Raw genomic sequence first — 24,636 nt, 5'->3', positions numbered from 1 at the left:
CCATATGTGTTGGAGTTTCCTCTCCCTCTATTTACACTGGATCCTCTTCCTTTCCAAGGACCATTAATTGCCATCACCTTCATGTCTGTTTCATTCCCAAAAGTTTGTCTTTCTTGTTGGATAACCAAAGAAAAGACTTTTCTCAAACTTGGTAAAGGTTCAAGAATCATAATTTGGGATCTTATTCCTGCATATGTGTCATTTAATCCTCTGAGAAAAGCAATGACTTTGTCTTCCATGAAATACTTCTTGGTATCTGGCATTGCTTCACAAGTACATTTAGGCAAGGGCCTAAGGTTATCTAACTCATCCCAAAATATCTTTAATTGAGTGAAGTAGTTGGAGATGTCAAGTTCTCCTTGTCTAAAGTTGAAAATACATTGATGCAATTCTGCAATCCTATAAAGATTCCCTTGTGAGAATCTTTCTTCAAGTTCCTCCCAAATTTCATATGCCTTATCCATCCACACAATCCTTTGAGCAATAGATGGGCTAACTGATCTGGTGATCCATGAGATCACCATATTATTTGCTCTTTCCCAAGCTTTGTATGTTGGATCTGTCTTTGGTGGCATAAGTATGCTCCCATCAATGAGAGCTAGTTTTTGCTTTGATATGAGACTTCTCTTCATTCCTATGCTCCAGTGGTTGTAATTCTCACCATTTAATACTGGTGAAACCAGTGCACTTGCTGGATTATCAGAAGGATGGACATAATATGGAGATGAAGGATCTTGTGAGAGATCCATTGAAGCAGAGACGAATGGTATTGAGGAAGTGGTTGAAGACATTCTGAAAGTAGCAGAGCTCTTAGTAGAGCTCTGATACCATCTTAAATTTTCTTCTTGATTCTTGAAAGATAAGGATAAAATGAAAGAATGGTTCAAGATTAACTTGATACCCGAAAACTAAGAGTGTATGAAAAACCAACTCACACATTTGTCATTAGTATTGAAATTACCTTCAATTTCCTCACCTTGATGTGTTGAAGTTGCAGATAGGATGTTTGTAGCCTCATGATCCTTTGAGTCCTCATCCTGCTTTCCTAAAGATTGGCTTTGTTGAAGCATACTAACGAGCCCTTGATACTGTTCCTTGCTAAGGCCAAATATTGATTGGTTCTGTTGTGCTTTATGATTTCCATTTTGGCTGTAATTCTTGTTGTCATCATTTGTCACATTACTTTGCATTGAATTTGCTTGTTCTCCTCTTATGTTTGAAAATTTTGCTGGATAGCCATGCAATTTATAGCAAACTTCTATAGTATGTCCTGTCTTCTTGCAGTGTGTGCAAAATTTTCCTGAAGTAGAAGGTTTATTCCATGTACCTCTTCCATATGTGTTGGAGTTTCCTCTCCCTCTATTTACACTGGATCCTCTTCCTTTCCAAGGACCATTAATTGCCATCACCTTCATGTCTGTTTCATTCCCAAAAGTTTGTCTTTCTTGTTGGATAACCAAAGAAAAGACTTTTCTCAAACTTGGTAAAGGTTCAAGAATCATAATTTGGGATCTTATTCCTGCATATGTGTCATTCAATCCTCTGAGGAAAGCAATGACTCTGTCTTCCATGAAATATTTCTTGGTGTCTGGCATTGCTTCACAAGTACATTTAGGCAAGGGCCTAAGGTTATCTAACTCATCCCAAAATATCTTTAATTGAGTGAAGTAGTTGGAGATGTCAAGTTCTCCTTGTCTAAAGTTGAAAATACATTGATGCAATTCTGCAATCCTATAAAGATTCCCTTGTGAGAATCTTTCTTCAAGTTCCTCCCAAATTTCATATGCCTTATCCATCCACACAATCCTTTGAGCAATAGATGGGCTAACTGATCTGGTGATCCATGAGATCACCATATTATTTGCTCTTTCCCAAGCTTTGTATGTTGGATTTGTCTTTGATGGCATAAGTATGCTCCCATCAATGAGAGCCAGTTTTTGCTTTGATATGAGACTTCTCTTCATTCCTATGCTCCAATGGTTGTAATTCTCACCATTTAATATCGGTGAAACCAGTGCACTTGCTGGATTATCAGAAGGATGGACGTAATATGGAGATGAGGGATCTTGTGAGAGATCCATTGAAGCAGAGACGAATGGTATTGAGGAAGTGGTTGAAGACATTCTGAAAGTAGCAGAGCTCTTAGTAGAGCTCTGATACCATCTTAAATTTTCTTCTTGATTCTTGAAAGATAAGGATAAAATGAAAGAATGGTTCAAGATTAACTTGATACCCGAAAACTAAGAGTGTATGAAAAACACCTCTTGAATTGTATTGAAATATATTGAATCTGTAAAATACACTTAATTGACTGATTATTTATGATCTAACTAATGCCCTTATATAGCAAAGAATGTGGCTTAAATACCCTAACTAACTTAACCGAAAATATCCAAAAGAGAGGATGTTTAACACGTGCCAAACTAGTTGCTTGAAAGACACGTAAGGTTGCTTTATGTTGATCATGCTTAAGTCATGATGTTTGTTGATTGAGGTTTGATGAGGTTTAGTTAAATTGTCTAAGCCTTGATGTATGTAGTGTTGTTTGGTTGATTTCTGGTGCGTGCCTTGGTACATTTGTTGCTGGTTGACCAGGCCTTGGTGCATGCCTTGGTGCATCAGGCCTTGCTGGTTGGTGCTGTCTTGGTGCATCTGCCCTTGCTGATGCGTGCCTTGGTGCATCAGGCCTTGCTGATGCGTGCTGCCTTGGTGCATAGTGAGAGTGAGACATGTGGTTGGTTTTGTGTTGTCTATTGAGTTGATGCATATAAGATTTGATAGTTTCTAATTCATTTTCTTTTAATTACTTGCATCATCATGTCTCTTTACTCATCCAAAAATATATGTTCTTTTCAAGCCTTTTGTTGCACGAAAACAAACTTCTACAGCTGAATAATTTTCTCTTTTATTAATTCAAGTTAGTCTTACCCTATGCCACATGAGGATAAATTATTATTTTCTTGGCTTTATCCAAATGGTAGACACAAGATATAGTAGGATCAGACCTTCATTATTTTACCTTGGAAATGTACATAGTATCTGCATATACATTTGTTATCTCTCTTTACTGACCAAAACATGACAAAACCCTTATATGTGTATAAATCGTGCATAAGTTGAAATTATGAATTGAAGGGTAGAATAAAGGGTTTTAAAAGGAATAATTCTTTTGTATCTTTGTAGTCTTTACACTGACAAAATATATATTTCACTTGAATCATTATGGCTATGTAGACAATTAAAAGATCAATTGTCTTTACACCTTCAATTCACAAGTCCCTAGCCTCTTATTACTCTCTTGTGCTACTTTTAGTTTACATTGGTCAATGACATTGTCTCTTGAACAATAATGGCCTTATTAATTATGCAGACACTAATACTTTTAAATAAGTCACTAATGTTGTTTTATTTTAAACATGTGTAGTAAGGATTTGGGAGAAAGGGCTGTTAGTTTTATTTAGTAAATAATAATCCTTTTGAAACTCATCAAAATTAATTGTTGATTTTTTAGTGAAGTAACTGGTCCATTTGATCCTTGGATGGACAATGTTTTTAATTATACATAGAAAGTGTTTTAATCATCTATAAAAGGAATTTAACTATTTTAAATGTAGTGGTTTTGATTATTTTTAAGTTGTTGGTCTATGCTAAATTATTGTAATATTGGTTTTAACTATATATGTATTGTGCAGATTAATAAAACAAAGTAGTATGTGTTATTTTTAAACGTGTTATTTTATAAATTGTTGACCCATTCTAGTTTAGTGTTAGTTTTAGGTAAAGTAGAATTTGATTTATTTTCTTGATTGCTATTGGCATGTTATGAGAAGAGGTTTTGAAGTTGAAGATATGACGGGACATCTTGTTTGTTTGTTGGAGAAGGAGTTTGCATAAATTCAGGTGAGGGAGAAGTAATACACGTGTGAATATAAGTTACAGCCAACATAATTAGTTCCTAGAATCATTATACAATTAGAGCATAATTAATTTGGAGATTGTTACACAATTAGGGGTGCTTACTATTAGCACACTATTGGCTTATTATTAGGATAGATTAACTTTTGTTATGCATTTTCACATTGTATAAATACATTCCTATCAAGTATCATCTAATATATGAGTTTCATTCTAATTACTCTCAACTATGTATCATTGTGAATTTGTTATGGTATCAGAGCTCTCTTAGAGAGAGCTCTAAGAGAGCTCCGCTGCACGAGATTGAAATAAATTTCATCCATGGCGGAAGTAAATCAGCCCGTCTATCCCTAAACCGTGCAAGATGCACAAAATACTTCTAATTCGTTGTATGTGCATCCTAATGAAAATGAGCTGGTCAAGGGATATGAAAATGAGCATGTTGACGAAGAATAAGCTAGGCTTCGTTGATGGCACCATTGCAGAACCTCCTACAAATCATCATGTTCTTCCTTTCTGGGAACGGTGCAACATGCCGGTGTTAAGCTAGCTAATCAAATCAATAAGCGTTGAGATTACTCAATCGATCCTTTGGCGAGAGAAAGCATCTGATGTTTGGAAGGAACTCCGTGAGCGCTTTTCACATGCAGATTTATTCAGAATTTCTGAAATTCAAGAAGAAATTTTCAATCAAAGACAAGGTGATAATTCTGTTTCTAAGTTTTACACAAATCTGAAAACTCTTTGGGATTAATTGGATATTCTTAATCCCCTTCCTATGTGTACCTGGAACCCCAAATGTGCATGTGGGGCAATTAAGAAGATTGAGGAAGAACGTAACAAGAATCAAGTTGTTAGGTTCCTGCGAGGATTGCATGATCAATTCTCAAGAGTTAGATCTCAGTTGATGCTCATGGATTCTCTTCCTAATGTCAACAAGGTTTATGCTTTAATTGCTCAACAAGAGAGACAATTCTCTATTGAGAGCTCCCATGTTCCTCGTGCTCTACTTGCTGCAAATGAAGGAACTCAGAATCGAAGAAATCAATTTGGCACTGGCGGAAACAACAAGTATTATAGCAAGAAATGTTCCTTTTGTGGAAAGTTTGAGCACACTATTGATGTATGCTACAAGAAGCACGTAGTTCCACCAGGATACAGATTCAAGAACAACAAACATGTTGATAGATCTGCAAATCTTATTGCGGTTGATGAAGGAGCTCATGAACAAAATGAACAGAACGCTGCACCTGCAAAGGAAGCACCATGGTTCAGTTTCACTGCTGACCAGTATCAACATCTTCTAGCTCTTCTTCCTCAGCAAGAGCAAAGGAATTCAGTACCTCAGCAAACACCAAGTGCTCATGTGAATTCTTGCACACAGTCCGTTCCTACTCATAATGGTAATCTGTTTGTATCTAGTTGGATTCTGGACACTAGAGCCACAGATCACATTTCCAATTCTCTTAGTCATTTCACCACATTCAAACACATACAACCCATCAAAGTTGCACTACCAAATGTCACATTAGTCACTGCTACTATCTCTGGATCTGTTCTTTTTTCTTCAGCCTTGGTTTTAACTAATGTTCTTTTTCTACCAAGCTTTAAGTTTAACTTGGTCTCTGTTACCAAATTAACACAGTGCCTGAATTATGAACTAATCTTTAGTGCTAATTCTTGTGTGATACAGGATACGAATGCTTGCAAGAGGATTGGCACAACTAAAGTAGAGAGAGGCTTATATATCATCACCAAAACTACCCCTTCCTTATGCTGCAATACAGTTTCACAAGCTCCTTCCAATAAATTCCAGCCTAGTCTATCAAACCTATGGCACTATAGACTAGGACATCCTTCTTTTGATAAAGGGCACAATATTAGTCAATTATTTCCTTACATAACATGTACTCATAATAATGCCTGTGATATTTGTCACTTGGCAAAGCAAAGAAAATTGAGCTTTCCATTGAGTTCCTCTAATTCATCTTCTATTTTTCAATTAGTACATGCAGATATATGGTGTCCTGTTTCTGTCTCATCCATGCATGGTCACTCATATTTCTTGACTATAGTTGATGACTTCTCTAGACACACTTGGATTTATTTACTCAAATCAAAGGCAGAGGTTAGGCCATTGATACATAGTTTTTATGCTTTAGTTGAAAACCAATATGAAACAACTATCAAAACTATTCGAACTGACAATGGGAAAGAATTTGCTTTAGACTAGTTCTATAGTTCAAAGGGTATTATCCACCAAACTAGTTGTGTAGAGACCCCACAACAAAACTCAATTGTAGAAAGGAAACATCAAAACATATTAAATGTGGTTAGGGCTATACTATTTCAGGCTAATTTACCTAAAATTTTCTGGTCATATGCTGTTACACACTCTGTCTTTCTCATAAACAGGATTCCTACCCCTATTTGAGCCAACAAATGTCCTTATCAAATGTTGACTGGTACACTGCCTGATTTATCTATGTTAAAAGTCTTTGGCTCACTTTGTTTCTCCTCTACCCTTACTAGCCATAGAACAAAGTTTGATCCACGGGCAAGGAAGTGTATTTTTCTAGGGTATAAGCCATGTACAAAGGGCTACATAGTCTATGATTTAAAAAATAAAGAGCTCTATCTCAAGGAATGTGATTTGTCATGAGAACATTTTTCCATACAATGGTGACTCAATCATTCCTAATACTTCTACAAATATTGAAATACCACTCCCATCTTACATCCCACATGAGCCTTTTGACTACACCCATATCCTACCAACTCCCACAGAACCGCCATCACCAACACAAACCCAAGATTATACCTCTCTCAGCTCATCTTCTCAAACACCAACCAGAACTACCCAACGAGTGAGAAAACCACCCTCTTACTTGCAGGAATATCACTGTAATTTAGTTACCTCTACTGCTGTGCCATCATCCTCAAGCAAAGGGAGTCTCTATCCCTTATCCTCTGTGATTTCTTATAACAAATTAACCTCTGCATACCGCTCTTTTGTCATGAATACTCCAGTAGCCCCTGAACCAACTAGATACAATGAAGCAGTGAAACATGAATGCTGGAGAAATGCTATGGCACATGAACTGGAAGCACTTGAACGCAACCAAACCTGGATACTGGTTGATTTTCCAAAAGGAAACACCCCCATTGGGTGCAAATGGGTTTACAAAGTAAAGTACAAGCAGGATGGTACAGTTGAGCGTCATAAAGCATGCCTTGTTGTTAAGGGATATAGACAAATTGAAGGAATTGATTACCTCAAAAAATTTTCTCCTGTGGCAAAGATGACAACACTTCGGATTGTACTTGCCTTAACAGCTGCAAACAATTGGTATCTTCACCAATTTGATATAGACAATGCCTTCCTCCATGCGAGTCTTCAAGAAGAAATATACATGACACTACCACAAGGATTGAAGCCTACGACACCACATCATGTATGGTTGCTCCAAAAGTCACTCTATGGCCTCAAACAAGTCAATAGGGAGTGGTTCAACACATTGAATCAAGCCCTTTAAGCTCTTGACTTTGTGCAAAGTTCAACAGATTATTCCTTGTATACCAAGCGAACATCCAAAGGTTTTACTGTCCTATTGGTGTATGTTGATGATATGCTCTTAGTAGGGAGTGATATATCTGAAATCACTACTGTCAAAGAGGCCCTGCACTCTCAGTTTTGAATCAAGGATCTTGGTGGTGCCAAGTTTTTCTTGGGCTTGGAAATCGCAAGGTCAACTGTAGGAATTGTTCTAAACCAACGCAAATATGCTTTGGAGCTTCTATCCGAATCTGGTTTGCTTGGATGTTGAGCTGCTTCAACCCCTATGGACTCCTCATTCAAGTTGGGTACTTATGTTGGTGAACCACTTCAAGATATCGCTTCTTATCGCCGATTAAAAGATCGCTTGCTATATCTTACAACCACACGTCCTGACATAGCATTTGTAGTTAATCAACTCAGTCAATTTCTCTCTTCCCCAACTAATCTTCATGAGGAAGCTGCACGTAGGGTTCTTCGTTATGTCAAAGGGGCACCGGGATGTGGCCTTTTCTTCCCAACAACCACAACTACAAAGCTCACTGCATTCAGTGACTCAGATTGGGCTGGATGCATTGATTCCCGCAAATATATCACTGGTTACTGTGTTTACATAGGTTCTTCTCTTGTCTCATGGAGATCTAAGAAACAAACAACGGTTGCTAGGTCCTCCTGTGAAGCCGAGTACAGGGCACTAGCAGCAACAGTGTGTGAAGTACAATGGTTAATCTACTTACTTCACGACCTACAGGTTCAAGATACCATGCCAGTTTTCCTATTTTGTGACAAACAATCAGCTATTCACATCGCTCGGAATATCATTGTGGTCTTAGAGTATTTCATTGAAGTTTTTCCTCTCTGATTCCCTCAAAAGTCGGAGAGACTTTTATATTAGGAACTCTCATGAAAACTTGTAAGTTTTCATGTAAGAGTCTTTAATCTTTTTTATGACGATGTATAGAGTCTTAGATTTTTTATTATGCTGGAAATATATGTATATGAATTCGCTTTTGTGTAGCATAATGTGATGTACTCGCTTATGGTATTAAATTGTCATGAAAGGTTGTTAAATAATTATGTTTGTATGCATGTGAGTATTGTGATAAATTAATAATTGTTTTATGTGCTAAATGTTTGTGACAAAGTTGTAATTTGGAAATATCTCAATTGTAATGGTTATGTTATTGATAGAGATGCAGTAGGGCTGAGATGACTAACTTAGGTGATATTTGTTGAAATAAAAATTGGTAAAACCTTGATTAAAAGATTTAATGGGCTAACTTCGGTTAGTGTACATGCATTACATTCTTGTAGATGGAGTTGGAAAAAATAGAAAGATATGATGATAGAAATATCATTGGAATTTGGATATGGGTGGCAATGATGGTGATTCGTCAGGAAGCCTTGAGGGATTGCTTATGTGGGTCATTCCAATTAGGGTTCAAGTTCATTACTTGTATGACCATGATAGTCTTACATGCAAACTAAGCGGTCTCTAACACCCCTTGTGCATTTCATGATCAGTAGAGAGGAATCCTCAAATGGACTAGGCTTACCACTTAAGGACCTCGATAGAGGTACTATAAAATAATTGATATTGTTACTTGTCATTCTTAAGGATATTTGTACTCTCGATTGATTTCCCACTAGGATCTTGGCCTTCGGGTATTGTATTTTTTGTGGTGATTGTTTGGTTGAATTGCATACTGCATTGCATGAGAAATATATTAATTGGGGATGTGAAAATCCTCTTGTATAAGACACTAACTTCATGCATCATTTACATATGTTTGACATTGTTTGATTATAGTGTTGTTATAGGGTGTCTCACTATAATGTTATTTCTCTATGTAATTTCACATTGTGGTCGTCGTAGTTGGTTCTTACTCCATTTTATTTATCTTTTATTTTGTATTTTCTTTTGTCTATACTATGTGTATGAACATGTTTGTTGCAGTTTCTCTATGAATATCCATTGATGAAAATATAGATAAGAAGAACTTAGTTAGTGTATAGTTAAGTATCTTGTTTATATTGGGATTATTGGCTCTGATTTAGGAATATCATTGGTCTTTTATGAAAAATACTTAAGAGTGATTCTTTTTGAATACATGATGATCTTTTCTAATCATTATGTTAAGATTAAATTAATGATTTTGTAAAGCTACATACTTAAAAATAGATAATTATATAAATCATGATTTTTTGATTGAATGTAATACTTTGTTTGTGGATAATGATAAGATTGAATATTTCCGCATCTTGAACATGTCATTAAAAATGAATTTTAAATTTACTATGATTTTCTAACATGTTGCCTTTAATTTTATAAAAAATTTCATCATTTTTTTATAATGAAGTCCTAATTTCTAAGTTGCAAAAATGGGATGTTACACACAGCTATAACAATAGCTACATATTCTGCTTCTGCTGTTGATTGAGCAATGACTTCCTATTTTGTAGAACACCATGAAAAAGTTCTAGAACCAAACCTAAAACAATAAACCGATGTGCTTTTACCTTCTTTTCATGTCCTTGCAGGAAAAAACCTACTGGTTATTCCACAAAAAATGTCTTCATTCAGGTATCCATTCAAGAAAGCTGATTTGACATTCATTTGGTGTATGATCCAACCATTTTGTGCAGCAAGTGCCAACAACATCCGTATGGTATCCAGCCTAGCAACTAGGGCAAAATTTTCAGAGAAATATACCCTCATTTTTTGGGCATATTCCTTGAAAACAAGCCTTGCCTTATACTTGTTCACAGAATCATCCGGATTGAACTTGGTTCTGTAAACCCATTTCACTCCTATAGCCTTCTTTTGTTTGAGTCTGTCCACCAACTCCCATGTATGATATTTTTCAATCATCATGAGCTCCTCCTTCATTGCATCTACCCATTTCTTGTTAGTTGAAACTTCTTTATATCTCGCAGGCTCCATCACATCAACATTGCACATTTTCACCTTTGATATATGTCATAAAGTGATCTAGTTCCTTTGACAGGTTCATCATCTATGTTTTCATTCTCCTCTTGAAACTCCAATTGCTTATATTCCTCCCAGTTCTACCTTTCCAACTCAAAGAATCGGACATCTCTACACAAAATTACTTTGTTGCTTTGTGGTAAATAGATCCTGTAGGCCTTTGACATTAAGCTGTAGCCTAGAAAAATCACAGATTCTGCTTTCTTGTCCAACTTGTCTCTCTTAACTTCAGGAATGTAAGAGAAACAAAAGCAACCAAATGTTTTTAAATTAACCAACTTCAATCTATAGCCATACCATGCTTCAAATAGTGTGCTTTTTGATAAAGCTTTTGATGGCAATATATTTAGGAGAAAAACTGATATATTTACTACATCTGTCTATAACTTCTTTGGGAGCCCTTTATCATGAAGTAAGCACCTAGCCATCTTCATAATTGTTTTGTTTTTTCTCTCAACAACACCATTTTATTGAAGAGTATAAGGTGCTGTCAATTGGTGTTCAATGCCCGCATCTGTGCAAAATTTGTTAAATTTTTCAGATGTATATTCAGTTCCATTATCAGATCTGGTCACATGTATCTTGCACCCGCTTTGAGTTTCAACCCAAGCTTTGAATTTCTCGAAGATATTAGCAACCTCGGATTTAAATTTCATAAAATAAATCCAACACATTCTTGTGTGATCATCAATAAAAGAAAAATAATATTTACTACCATTCAGTGATGGTGTACTCATAGGTCCTCCAACATCTGTGTGTATAAGTTACAGCTTTTGTGTAGCCTTCCAAACCTTATTTTGCGGAAAAGGGAGTCTTGTTTGCTTCCCATATTGGCAGGCAATAGATGTAGGAGACTTTTTTCTGAGTCAGGCAAACTGTCAACAAGATTGTACTTCTTCATGAAGATTAGAGCATCATAGTGAAAGTGGCCTAATCTTCTATGCCAAAAAATTGTACTTGTGTCTTCTTTGTGTACTATAATTTGCTCATCTTTTATTAAATCCAAGGCAAAACTTTTACCTTTCATTTGAACTTTGAACACCTCTCTACCTTCTGAATCTTTAATCCTGCAATTTTTATCTTCAAACAAAACCTTGTAGTCTTTCTCCAATAACTGAGGAACACTTAAAAGTTTTGATTAATTTCAAGAACATATCAGACATCATGAATTAATTTTAAACATGTGTATCCTTCAATTGCCATTGTTCCTTTGCCTTTTTTTGCAATGTATACCTCATTTCCAATTCTGACTTTGGAAATAACAGTTTTGTCAAGCTCTCTGAAAATCTCTCAATCATAAGTCATGTGGTTTGTACAACTACTATCAATGAGCCAACATTCTATGGAACAATTGGTGGCAAAGCATGATACTACAAACAATTTCTCTTCTTATGGTAGATCCTTAGTAGCCTTAGCTTCTCCTTGTTGCTTTTGTCGAGACTTGCATATTTTTTCCATGTGCCCTAATAGGCCACACTTATGACATCTTACATTTGCCCTCCACCAACATTTTTTTTGTGGATGATTAGTTTTTTTTTGCAGTAAGAGCAAGATGGAAAGACTTCATTATTGCTACTTTGGTTATTGTACTTGTTATTTGCAGAACCTGTATGTTTGTGGTTATTACTTAGTCGTTTTTTCTTGTCTTTCCAGCCATTGTTATTTTTAATTTCGTTTAGAAAGGACTCTCCATAGATCTTTCTTACCTCATAAGTCTCCTTTGTTCTTCTACTTGTAACGCATTCAACACTTCTTCCAAGGTTATGTTTGACATATCCTTAGACATTTCCAGAGATGAAATTACAGCTTCATATTTTTCAAGAAGTGTAAGTACAATATTTTGAACTATTCGAGAAACATAAAATTCAGTACAAAGAAGTCTTAGATTGTTGGCAATGGCTAGAAGTTTATCAGAGTACTCCTAGGTTGTTTCTGAATCTCTCATCATTTCAAATTCTCATATCAAATTCATAACTTGCATCTCTTTGACCCTTTCATCTCCCTCATATTCTTGCTTAAAAAAGTTACATATTTCACATGCTATTTTCAGTGTCATTATTCTGTTAAAAATGGTGGGTGAAACAGCTGCATATAGACATGTTCTTGCTTTGGACTTTCTTTGCTTCATCTCTTTCTCATTTTTAATTTGTGCAAAAGTTGGATTGTGTGGAAGAGTTGGAAAGACATAATATTGTTCAATGACATCCCACAAATCATTAATATCCAAGAAAGCTTCCATTCTAATAGCTCATACATGATAATTCTTTCAACTAAACACTGGAGGTGAAAATGCAGTAGACACTACTTCTGAATTCATTTTGATAATAAAAGGTAATAGAGAAAGTGTTTTGGTTGTGTTTGGTTTTGGTTTGTATTTGTAATTGTTCTCACAGTTCCCTCAAGATATAACTCTAGATACCAATTTGTTGGTTATGTAGCAAACAAAAGTGCAGAGAGGAAATGTGTTATGTAGAAGACTTGACTTTATTCATCAACAAGACACATAATTTATACAGCATGAGAAAGAAAACCGAGGCAGAAAAAAATAATTCCTACATGAATAGCATAATGAGTCACATAAGTGTTATAACATAGTAGGTGAAATATTCCTAACAACCTATTAACTCTTTATTTCCTAATGAATACAAATATAACAAATTCTCAATCATATTAATCAACGATACTATAAGCAAATAGGTTCAAAAAAGGTATCCAGTTATGGTTTTGAATTTATTGTTGGAACCAACTACATCCATAGTGATTATTTATAAAGTCAACTACAAAAGCATATCATGATTAAAATTAATAGTATTATGTGATTATTTATAAGCCACCAAGAAAATATATGAACATACCATATATTCTACAATCTAACATCAGTAATTAAACATATACAAAACATAATATTAAAATGATTTACCATTAAGTTTCTTGAAAAACATCTTAAAATTCCCAATTTTCATATCATTTGAAAATTGAGACATTGCCTAAGACTAACACCTTAGCCTTTGTGTAGTGACCTTGCCTAAGACTAACACCATTGCCAAAATCCATATGCTTAAGGGAACATTGGCAAAGGGAACATTGCCAAAGGCAATACCTATTAGAAAAGAGGATAAGGATCGTCTAAAAGTGACTTTGTGTAGTGATTTTGGAAAAATGATGCAAGAGGAGTTTGAAATGTCTATGATGGTGAAGTTAAATTACTTCCTTAGATTGCAAATCAAACAACTCGAGGATGATATTTTTGTAAGTCAATCCAAATATTGCATAGACTTGCTTAAAAGATTCGAAATGGATGATTGTAAGCCAATTGGCACTCCTATGAGTTCTGGTACATGCATTGATACAGATGAAGCTAGAAAATGCATTGACATATCAGTATCGATGTATGATTGGTTCTCTACTTTATCTAACTGCCAGTAGACTTGATATAATGTTTAGTGTTTGTTTATGTGCCCATTATCAATCAAAACCAAAAGAATCACGTTTAGTTTCTATCAAAAGAATCATGAAATATTTAAAAGGCACAACTAATGTTGGATTATGGTATCCAAAAGAAAGTATATGTGATTTGGTAGGATATTCAGATTCAGATTGTGATGGATGCAAAAGTGAGAGAAAAAGCACAAATGGTACTTGACATATATTAGGAAATGCACTGGTCTAAAGGTCATGCAAGAAACAAGCATGTCTTGTCCTAAGTATTGCTGAAGCAGAATACATAGAGGCAAGTAGTTGTTGTGCCTAAGTGTTATGGTTTAAACAACAATTATAAGATTATGGCTTAGACTTAGATTGTATTCCCCTAAAATGTGGCAATACTAGTACTACAAATCTCACAAAGAATTCAGTAATGCATTCTAGAACCAAACACATAGATATAAGACATCACTTCCTTAGGGACCATGTCCAAAAGAAAGATGTGACTATAGAATTTGTTGATACTCATGACCAACTAGCAGATACATTTACTAAACCTCTGGCAAAAGAACATTTCTATAAAATTAGACGAGAATTAGGCAAACTTGATGAAACTTACATGTCTTAATTGCCTATTCATGATTATATGTTTGCTTTATTGTATTTATCTTATGCCTACTTGTACTTAAAATTGCTTAGCTTTGTTTAAAATTTTCAATTTTTAGGGTACGTAATCAATTACATAAGGACAATAATCGATTACTAGGCATTAGTATGCCTGAAGATTCAAAATTATGGGGTCAATAACTGATTACTCTGGAGAGTAGCCGATTACTGAATTTGGCATAAACCTTTAGTAATCGATTACCCATCTGTGTAATCGATTGCCTAACCTTTCTGTTTGAATTCTGGGAATTTTTTATGTTGAGTAATTGATTACTCACTTTGAGTAACTGATTATTAACACCAATATTTAATTGTCCCTCCCCATTTTTCAGACACTTCATCTTCTTCCTCAAACCCCTCTTTTCTTGTCTACCCATTCTTGTCTCCTAAAACTTCATCTTTGATTCGATTTAAGTGATTTTTGAGTCAATTCATATCATATTTTCAATTCTAAACACTTCTATTCCATAAATTTCGTGTTTAGCAGCCAAAGTAAAAAATCCCCAAATATCTCAAACACTCAAAACCTATTTTTTCAGAACTTCAATCAATGGTTTCATCATTAAAAGCTAAGAAACAATATATTAGTATGTCTCAAAAGAAGCAAGGCACTTCATCTTTTGAGGCTAATCCTCTGGATTTGGCACGACTTCTCGCTAATGATGATCAATATAATGTCGTCTCGGAGCCTTTTCTTGGACGATTAATCTTTGCTCCTAAGTATGGCAAGATAAGTAACTTTGAGTTTGAAGATTTCCATTTCCCTATTCTACTTAGGCAACAAAAATTTTTTTATTTCTGTGAGTAATCAAATGCCTACTATCCTGAACTTGATAAAGTATTTTACTACAATTTAAACTTTAGGAAAACCCGTTTAACATCCTTAGTGAAAGGAAAAAAAAAATTATTTTAGATGTAAAGACTTTCAGTTCAATTTGCTGTAATATACCCTATCAAGATAGCAAAAAAGATTATGGTCTTGCATGTGAATGGATAATTATGTTAGAAAAGAGTTCTACTACTCTATGTGTAGATTCTCTAAACGGGAAATCGAAATGCGTAAGCAACGGGCTTTAGGTGAAACTTTAAAGAGTAGAGATATCCTTGTTGTAGGAAATCTCAATCTCGCAGATCGTTTGCTTCACTACTTTCTTAGTTATGTCATAATTCCAAATTTCTCAAATCATTCTCAAATTAATGACATGAAACTTCAATTGATGTATGATCTTAAGCATAACCTTCAAATCAATTGGGCTTTGACAATAATGAGACAAATATGGTATGTGCGATAAACTCACAGCCCCTTGCCGTATGCAATCTTCATCACCAACTTACTTGAGCATTTTGGTGTATCCATTACTAGTGAGTCCAAAATCACACTTGATGCACGCGATTGTAAGATAGATATGGATGTGATCTACAAAATGGGTTTCTTTCGAGACCAAATTGATAGAATCTACAAGCATCAAAGTGATAGACAGGCTGCACCTGCTGATCCAACTACAAATACCTTTGTTAACCTTCTGAATTTCATGCTAAGTCATTTTCATCTGCTGCCATGCCTATCAATCAGATGATCATGGACGAGTTATTCTCTCTTCGAGGCCACATCTCTAATCGGATGGATGCTCTTGATGCTCAAAATCAACAAGTCCAATTTGAACTTCAATGTGTATCCTATAAGATCAATAGCATGGATCTTGACGTTGATAGTACTGAGCCTGAGTCTTATAATATTTGATGTCTAGGTTTATCGTTGCAATGTTGCGTGATTGTTGACATTTTTATATGCTTTCTGGTTGTTTGAACAATGTATGAACATCTTTTTAGTTTTATGCTATACTATGTTACCTTTGTGTTTACTATATACATATCGTGTGTGCTGGACTCGTGACTTTTCTTTTTTTTGATGTAAGTCAAAAGGGGGAGAAAAGTTGGGAGAGTGTATTTTCTATTTAAAATTCTTTCAGGCACATAACTCCAAATCAAAGGGGGGCATCAAAGTAGGGGAAGAATACTCAATTCATGTCAAAATATCACAAAGTATGCTACTCTAATAAAACTACACTGTCAAGAAGATATTGGTTTGTCATCATAAAAAGGGGGAGATTGTGAAGATGATCTTGCTCCTGACCTTGACACAGTTTTGATGAAGACACCAACATCACATAAAGAAGAAAATGAAGAATACTTATGAAGACAACGAAGATAAAGCTTCAAGGAATTTAGAGTCTAAGTCTATAGGTACTTCTATCCTTATACTCTAAAATATATAATTAGTAGTAATGTTCAAAAATATCTTAAAAGAAAATTGAAAATTACAAATATAAATTAAAACAATTTTCAAAATAATGTGTAATAGGTTATTGGTTCTAAGTAATAGATTATTGTGACTAAGTAACAAGTTACCATGACTAAGTAACAGGTTACATGAGTGAGAAACGAGTTACCCAACAAAAATTGAACAGAGTAATCGATTACTCCATTTGAGTAACTGATTACAAGGTTACACTATATTTGAGTAATCGATTACACAATATGATAATCGACTATTCAGTTGAACATAATGTTTGGGTAATCAATTACGTCAATGATGTAATCGATTACTGAGAGTTGTTACACCAGTTTTTCAGATTCTAACTGCACAACTTTCACCCCAAACAAAATGGTTTCATTCCAATCAACTTCTAACTTTTTATAGAGGTGTTATAGCTGATTGGAAAGCCTATTTAAAGGCATTGAAACTCATAATTCAATAACACAACTTACATACACAATCTGAATTTTTCTAAAACACTTTTTCTGCACTTTCTGCAACTTGTTCTTAACTTTCAGATTAAATTTTCTGAAGTTGCTTTAAGTATGGTTTCAAATATTTTCAAACCTTCTGAGCATTATAACTAAGTGTATAAAAAGTTACCGGGTTGCAAGATATCATAGTGTTCAAATCTTGTAAAGGCAATCTTTGTCAATGTTAAAGTTTTCTTCACTCAATTTGCTGAAATATTTTCTTTCACAATGGGTGTAATAAGAAAAGGGATAGAGTCACTTGGAAAGGTTGTTTTGCAAAGAGTGACATAAGTATTAGAAAGTGAGTAAAGTACAAGGAAGTCTCGGGGTGAGAATTTGTAATTACTACTTTTAATATCTAGTGAAGAAATCTCTTATGCTACCAGAGTACTGGATATAACATTCAGTGGATAAGAATGTGAACTAGTATAAAACTCTCTGGGTACTCTCTTCTCCCTTATCTCCTTAAATTTACATGATATTTTTCTGCATAACATTTTTGATGCTACTAACTCTGAAATTTGCAGAAAAATCTCATAGATTTAAGACAACTAATTCATCCCCTCTTAGTTGTCAGTCTTACAAAAATGCAGCATACACTACTTCTGAATTCATTTTGACAATAGAAGGTAATAGCGAAAGTGTTTTGGTTGTGTTTGATTTTGGTTTGTGTTTGTATTTGTTCTCACAAATCCTTCAAGATATAGCTCTAGATACCAATTTGTTGGTTATGTAGCAAACAAAAGTGCAGAGAGGAAATGTGTTATGTAGAAGGCTTGATTTTATTCATCAACAAGACACATAATTTATACAGCATGAGAAATAAAACTGATGCAGAAAAAAATAAATTCCTACATAAATAACATAATGAGTCACATAAGTGTTATAACATAGTAAGTGAAATAGTCTTCACAGACATATTAACTCTTTATTGCCTAATAAATACAAATATAACAAATTCTTAATCATATTAGTCAACAATACTATAAGCAAATAGGTTGGAAAAAGGTATCCAACTATGGTTTTGAATTTATTGTTGGAACCAACTACATCCATAATGACACTTCAAAAGTGGGAAAGATACATTACAAAAGCATATCATGATTAAAATTAGAGAATAATGTATCTCCTTATATAAGGAAATAACTTATCTCCTCTAGCCAGTAAAAATATGACATGTGTGCTATTTTGTTTATTTTTAAAAATATTTTTATAGAAAATGATGAAACATGACACATGTCATGATTTCACTGGCAGGAGGAGATAACTTATCTCCTTATATAAGGAGATACTCCATTCCCTTAAAATTAATAGTATTAAGTGATTATTTATAAGCCACCAAGAAAATATATCAACATACTATATATTCTACAATCTAACATCAGTGATTAAACATATACACAGCATAATATGAAAATGATTTGCCGTTAAGTTTATTGGTAAACATCTTAAAATTCCCTATTTTCATTTCATTTGAAAATTGAGACATTGCCAAAGACTAAAACCTTAGCCTTCACCATCGACGTATGCATTGCCAAAAACCATATGCTTAAGTGAACATGGCCAAAGGCAATACCTATTAGAAAAGTGGATAAGGATCGTCTAAAAGTGACTTTGTCTTTAAAATGGTCAAGTAAGGATGTAATCCACCCTTGATTAGATAAAGTGCAAGGAGTCCTCAATTCACTAAATGATTGAGATATTGGTCCTTATTTTAGAGATAAATTCCCTTTTGGGTATGTTGGGAGTTATAAAGAAATCAGAAGAAGATGGAAGGGACAAAGATGAGTGAGGAAGGGAAGGGGGAATGATTTTCTTCCCTTGTTTGTAAGTATAAAATTTATATAAGAGAGATAAAGTAATAATAATGTAATAATATGTATATTTTTTAAAATGTAATCAATAATAAGAAATGTATAAAATGTAATTATATAATTTTATAAAAACATTTAAATATTTTGACATTTTGTCACTAGAAAAAACCTCCAACTTGGGAAACTATCAAATAGACACATGAAGGTTTTAGAGGACTCTAGAAACCCATCAAAATTTCCTCTTCTCTTTCATTTAACTCCAAAACAAGGGCTTTTCAAAGCCATTTCTTTTCTTCGCTTTTCCTCCAAACCCAAGCTCTCAAAAAAGCCTTAACGATTGTTTGCAAGTTCGATTTTGGAGGGGTAGTGGAAGGGAATGTTTCAAAGTCATTTCATAAATGTATTTCATAACTCTCTTCTCGTTCTTTTTCTTTCCCTCTAAAACTTAACTTCTAAACTGAACCTTAGAAGAGCCATTTATGAGAAAAGAAAGCTTTACAAATTAATAGAATAGTTAGCTAATATAAAAATATGGCCTAAGAGATTGGACTGCAACCTCATCAAGAGAGTACTCTTCTGTCTGCTTCAGAGAATATGGTGGTTCCACTGTTGTGCCTTCTGTCATTGAAAGTGAAATTGTCCAACTGCTTACAAAAATTATAACAAATAAGTTATAACTAACTTATGTATGAATTACAACATTGCGGAGCAAAGAGAAACTGAATTAAAACACATGATTACAATAAATGAAAACACAATGTATTTATAGAAGTTATCCCTCTGGACATATATAATGCAAACGGAAACTAATGTTGATCACATAGAAACATAATACGTGGTCTTTTCGGTATTGCTATGAATATGTGGTATGTAGTACACTATCCTATTAAATATATGGTACATTAAAGGTATACTTAGTTGATATATTTTTATATTTTTCTAGGTACATTTTAATTTTTTATAAACTTATTTATGTTTTTTATTAATAATTTAATAGGTTAAAATAAACTTATAAGCATTTTTATATGGTAAAACTATACATTTCTAACTAATTACAAATTTTATATAAGCAACTTAACTAAAGCTTAAATCTATTAAAAATGTTTATATTAGATTAGAGTTTTCTTTCTTCCCCACCTCCTCTACCACAGCAACAGTAGCAACCACCTCCTATTATACTTTTGCTCTCTTCTTCTTCTTTGTGTTCTGGTTTCTTCTCCACCTCCTCTGGTTCGTAACTCACTGTGTTTCAAAACACAGAAGAATCGTAAATTGGTTCTCATAAACTGATTCGTCTTACAAAGGGGTATAAGCAAATTATGTGACTAAAGGAGAAACTCAATCTCATTTAAATTTGAAGTTTCACATCCAAGGATAAGAAAAACTAATTAGCTTTTCATAATTTTTTAAAAGAAAAACTACTTATTTACAATACCACACATCAAAATGAAAAATTAGATGATAATATATACCTATCTAAACGACAAATTGGACAATACTAGCCTTATGAAGAGTTTTCTTCAAAGCTGCTTTCCATGAATATGGAAATGAACCTCCCTGGTAATAATTTATCTAAAAGACATTAGCACCGTAGACAAACACATTCATTTAACACAATTTCTAAGCATACAATTTGGTTGCTAATAGAGTACTATTTTCATATTGCAGAGCACATTACCTATGGGACAGCAATATTGTGGTTGTGTTAATTTTCACAACTTCATCACATTGTATCAGGTCGCAGTACAATCACATCAAGTCACATTTAGACCACATCAGGCTGCATCTAACTGCATCAAATTCAAAAATATTTTTTTTAATAACAACAAAATTTATACTGCAATAGTCAGAATCACAGTAATCGAAGCTATGAATACAATTGTGATTCCAAAAGCAATTTAAAAACTAATATTATATGTGAATTCAGAATGCATACATATGCATGATCTCTAACATAGATACCTAGTAAGTGGTTCTAATATGGATATGTGGTTCATTTAGGTATCCGTTTCCTCACCTTTTTACATTAATTTTGTATGATTTTCTTTATACTAACCTAATACATGTTACAAGGTACCATGAATTTGGTACGTTGTAGTATGGTGAATGAGAGAAATATACAACTATGATCTCCAATTCTCTATCTATCATCTTGCCATTTATGCTTTTTATTCTCTAAAAATTCAATAATTAGCTGCATATGTACTCAATTGTTAATCAACATTGTAATCTACCATGTGAAATAAAATGAATGTTATGCTGCACCTATCATTGGCATAGAGAACGTACCACAATCCTTATTCTTTCACGAGTTTCTTTGGCAGAAGTATCACCAAGACTGGCCAAAAAGTTTAGACAACCTAACCCATACCGGATAAATTCATTAGGCTTCACATCTAATAAATCAAAAACCTGTAGTACAACTTAACATCAATCATTGCATGAACAGTTGAAAATAACTTTAACAAAAAAAGTAATAATTATAACCAGCATAATGCATTCAGTTAGTATTCAATAAACAAATTGTGATCCTGAGATAATAACAGTGGCTAGTTTCACAACTTCAGTAGAACATAGAATCCTTTGATATGAGATTCACTTTAGAGCAGTATAGAACTTGGCTCATAAACATAGCACAATAAGTTATCTGAATCAATCAATTGTTCAAATCACATTTTCATTCATGCTATGACAATTTTCTCAATTTAATAGAGAACAGTTGGTTGTTTCTTGCGTATTAATTTGTGGTTCTTTTTTAAATTGGCTTTCTTTAAGGAGGAAATCAGATTTTCACCTACAATTGAAGTTAAAGAAAGAACAAAGAAAAAATGACTAATTGATTATGTAAACTCATCTACGTAAATGAGTTACGACAAACAAAAAATAATTTTATCCTAAGGTATTATGGCACTAGAAACTACTATGCAGGGAATTATAAAAACATTAGAGAATATACCCTTAACATACTTATATTTGACAGGATAATATATAATGCCTAACAATAAATTTGCATAGCCATATATATATATATATATATATATATATTATATTTTGTACAATGACTCATATTTCTAGATAACAGCAACACAAATTATGGACTTGGGGTAGAGGGTTATATATTTATGTTAGGTAAACCTAATATAACAAGGAGAATAATAGTCAAAACACAAATCTTTATTCTCTAATAATACATAGTGGTAGTCTCTCAACGCTCTAATAGGCATAATTGGTCGAACCTCGTTACCAAACCTCTTGTGTTATTATATTTTCTCTATAATCTTTTATTATTTGATTGCTCGCTTGTTCCCAATAATTGGTATCAAATGGCTTTTAACCTAGGTGCCAAATTCGAGGTGGGCAAGTTCGGTAGAACTGTAATTTCGGAGTGTGGCAAAGGAGGGTTAAGGATGTATTGGCTCAACAAGGTCTATAAAAGGCGTTGCATGAGAATAAACCAGATGATTTGGATCAACTAGATTGGGAAGAGTTGAAGGAGAAGGATGTAGGAACCATACGGCTCTGTCTATTTGATGAGGTGAAGTATTATGTTATGGATCTGACATCACCAACAGCGGTATGGGAGATATTAGAGAAGTGGTTTATATCCAAGTCCCTAACAAATAAGTTGTATTTGAAATAGAGACTCTATGATCAATGACTTGTAGAAACTTAATGTGAAGGTTGATGATGAGGACAAAGCAATAATATTATTGTGTTCTTTGCCAAATTCCTATGAACACTTGGTGACAACATTGACGTACAAGAAAGACTCAATCAAATTAGATGAGATCACATCTGCACTTCTGTCCCACACTCAAAGAAGACCAAATGTAGGTGAAGGGTCTCAGAATGTATGTGAAAGAGAGCCAATCACATCGGAGGAGACAAGGCAGATGAGGTCCTTCCAAAGAGAAAAGACCAAATTCCAAGGGTAGAACACTAGTAGAGTGTTATAAGTGGAAACAGATTGGGCATTACAAAAAGGATTGTCCCAATGAATGGATTCCTAGCAAGTCGGTGGGAAAGATGGAGTATCTATATCTGCAAATGTTGCATAAAATGATGAGTATGGTTACAACAATGAAGTTGATCTACTATCTGTATCACCAAATCATAATACAGATAAGTGGATACTTGACACTAATTGTTTCCACCACATGATTCCAAACAGAGAATGGTTCACCACATACAGGGCAAGCAATTTTGGTTACGTGTATCTTAGAAATAATAAAGCATATGGAATTATTAGCATGAGAGAAATCATAATTGTAATGGATGATGGCGTAGTGAAGACATTATGTGAGGTTAGGCACATACCAGATTTGAAAAAAAAATTGATTTCTTTGGGGACATTGCAGGCCAAAGGATTTAGATATAGAGCTGATCGGGACAATGATATTCTTCGAGTATGAAAATGTGCTATGATTGTGATGAAGGGTAAGGGGATTGCTGGAAACACTTACAAGCTATTAGGGAGAACAGTTGTAGGTGGAGTTGCTGGAATGGCTGAAGAGATTTCAGTAGATTTAGACTATGGTGCTACAAAATTATGGCACATGCATTTGGGTCATATTAGTGTGTGTGGTATGATAGAACTATGCAAAAGATGACTATTGAAGGGAGTCAACAAATGCAACCTAGATTTGTGCAAGTATTGTATGCTTGGGAAACAAACACGGGTTAGTTTCAAGGCTGGCCAATACAGGACTCGGGGTATTCTAGACTATGTCCACACTTATGTATGGGGACCTGATAAGTGACAAAAGTATACACTTTTCACCATCATTTTATGGCACTTATCCTATGCAAATTGTAGAAAACCAACTTAAACTAACACTTTTTAGGTGAATTTTGCTTGATTAAATAAATTGGTTCTTTATTAATTCTTGTCCAAGTTTTCTTTGAGTTTTGTAGGAAATTGAATATTAAAGAATAAATTCAAAGATGGATAAGAATTCAAGCCAAAATTCAAGACAAAAGCTCAAAATGAATTGCTAAAAGTAATCAAGTTAAAGCATGGCATGCTATGTGCTTAATTTGGTTACTTAGCCTTGAAGAAAGGTAGCTTACTTCGTCTTGAAGAAACCTAAGTTAAAGTAGGCCAAGCAACTTGCAATAATCAAATGCTTACCTTAACTTAAAGAGAACAGCCCAAAAGTGCCAAGCAACCAACAAAAATCAAGTAACAAACCAAAGGAAAAAAGGTTGCTTCACCATGAAGAAATCAAGCACAAAGCTGTCCAGCCAAGCCAAGCACCAAGCACCAGGCCAGATCAGCCAGGCACCAAGCACCAGGCCAGGTCAGTCAGGCACCAAGCACCAGGCCAGGTAAGCCAGGCACCAAGCACCAGGTCAGGTCAGCCAGCACCAAGCACCAGGCCAGGCTAGCTAAGCTGCTGAAATAGGCAGCTGAGCGTGGAACCAGTCAGCTGAGTGGCTGAAACATGTAGCTGAGCGGGGAACCAGGTCAGCCAAGCTACTGA

At 34.3% G+C, this 24,636-nt stretch overlaps 1 protein-coding gene across 1 annotated transcript; it reads left to right on the top strand.

The window, feature by feature from the left end:
• The first annotated feature begins 7,757 nt into the window (after positions 1–7,757).
• On the top strand, positions 7,758–8,333 carry LOC109341602 (uncharacterized mitochondrial protein AtMg00810-like). Its single transcript, XM_019579543.1, has one exon. It carries the CDS (start codon positions 7,758–7,760, stop codon positions 8,331–8,333), a length of 576 nt encoding a protein of 191 aa, XP_019435088.1.
• The last annotated feature ends 16,303 nt before the right edge of the window (positions 8,334–24,636 follow it).

This window comes from Lupinus angustifolius, unplaced genomic scaffold (genome assembly GCF_001865875.1).
Source record: "Lupinus angustifolius cultivar Tanjil unplaced genomic scaffold, LupAngTanjil_v1.0 Scaffold_519, whole genome shotgun sequence".
In the NCBI taxonomy this organism is placed as follows: domain Eukaryota; kingdom Viridiplantae; phylum Streptophyta; class Magnoliopsida; order Fabales; family Fabaceae; genus Lupinus; species Lupinus angustifolius.
The sequence above is the reverse complement of the archived record's forward strand: the minus strand, read 5'-3'. Positions and strand labels throughout refer to the sequence as shown.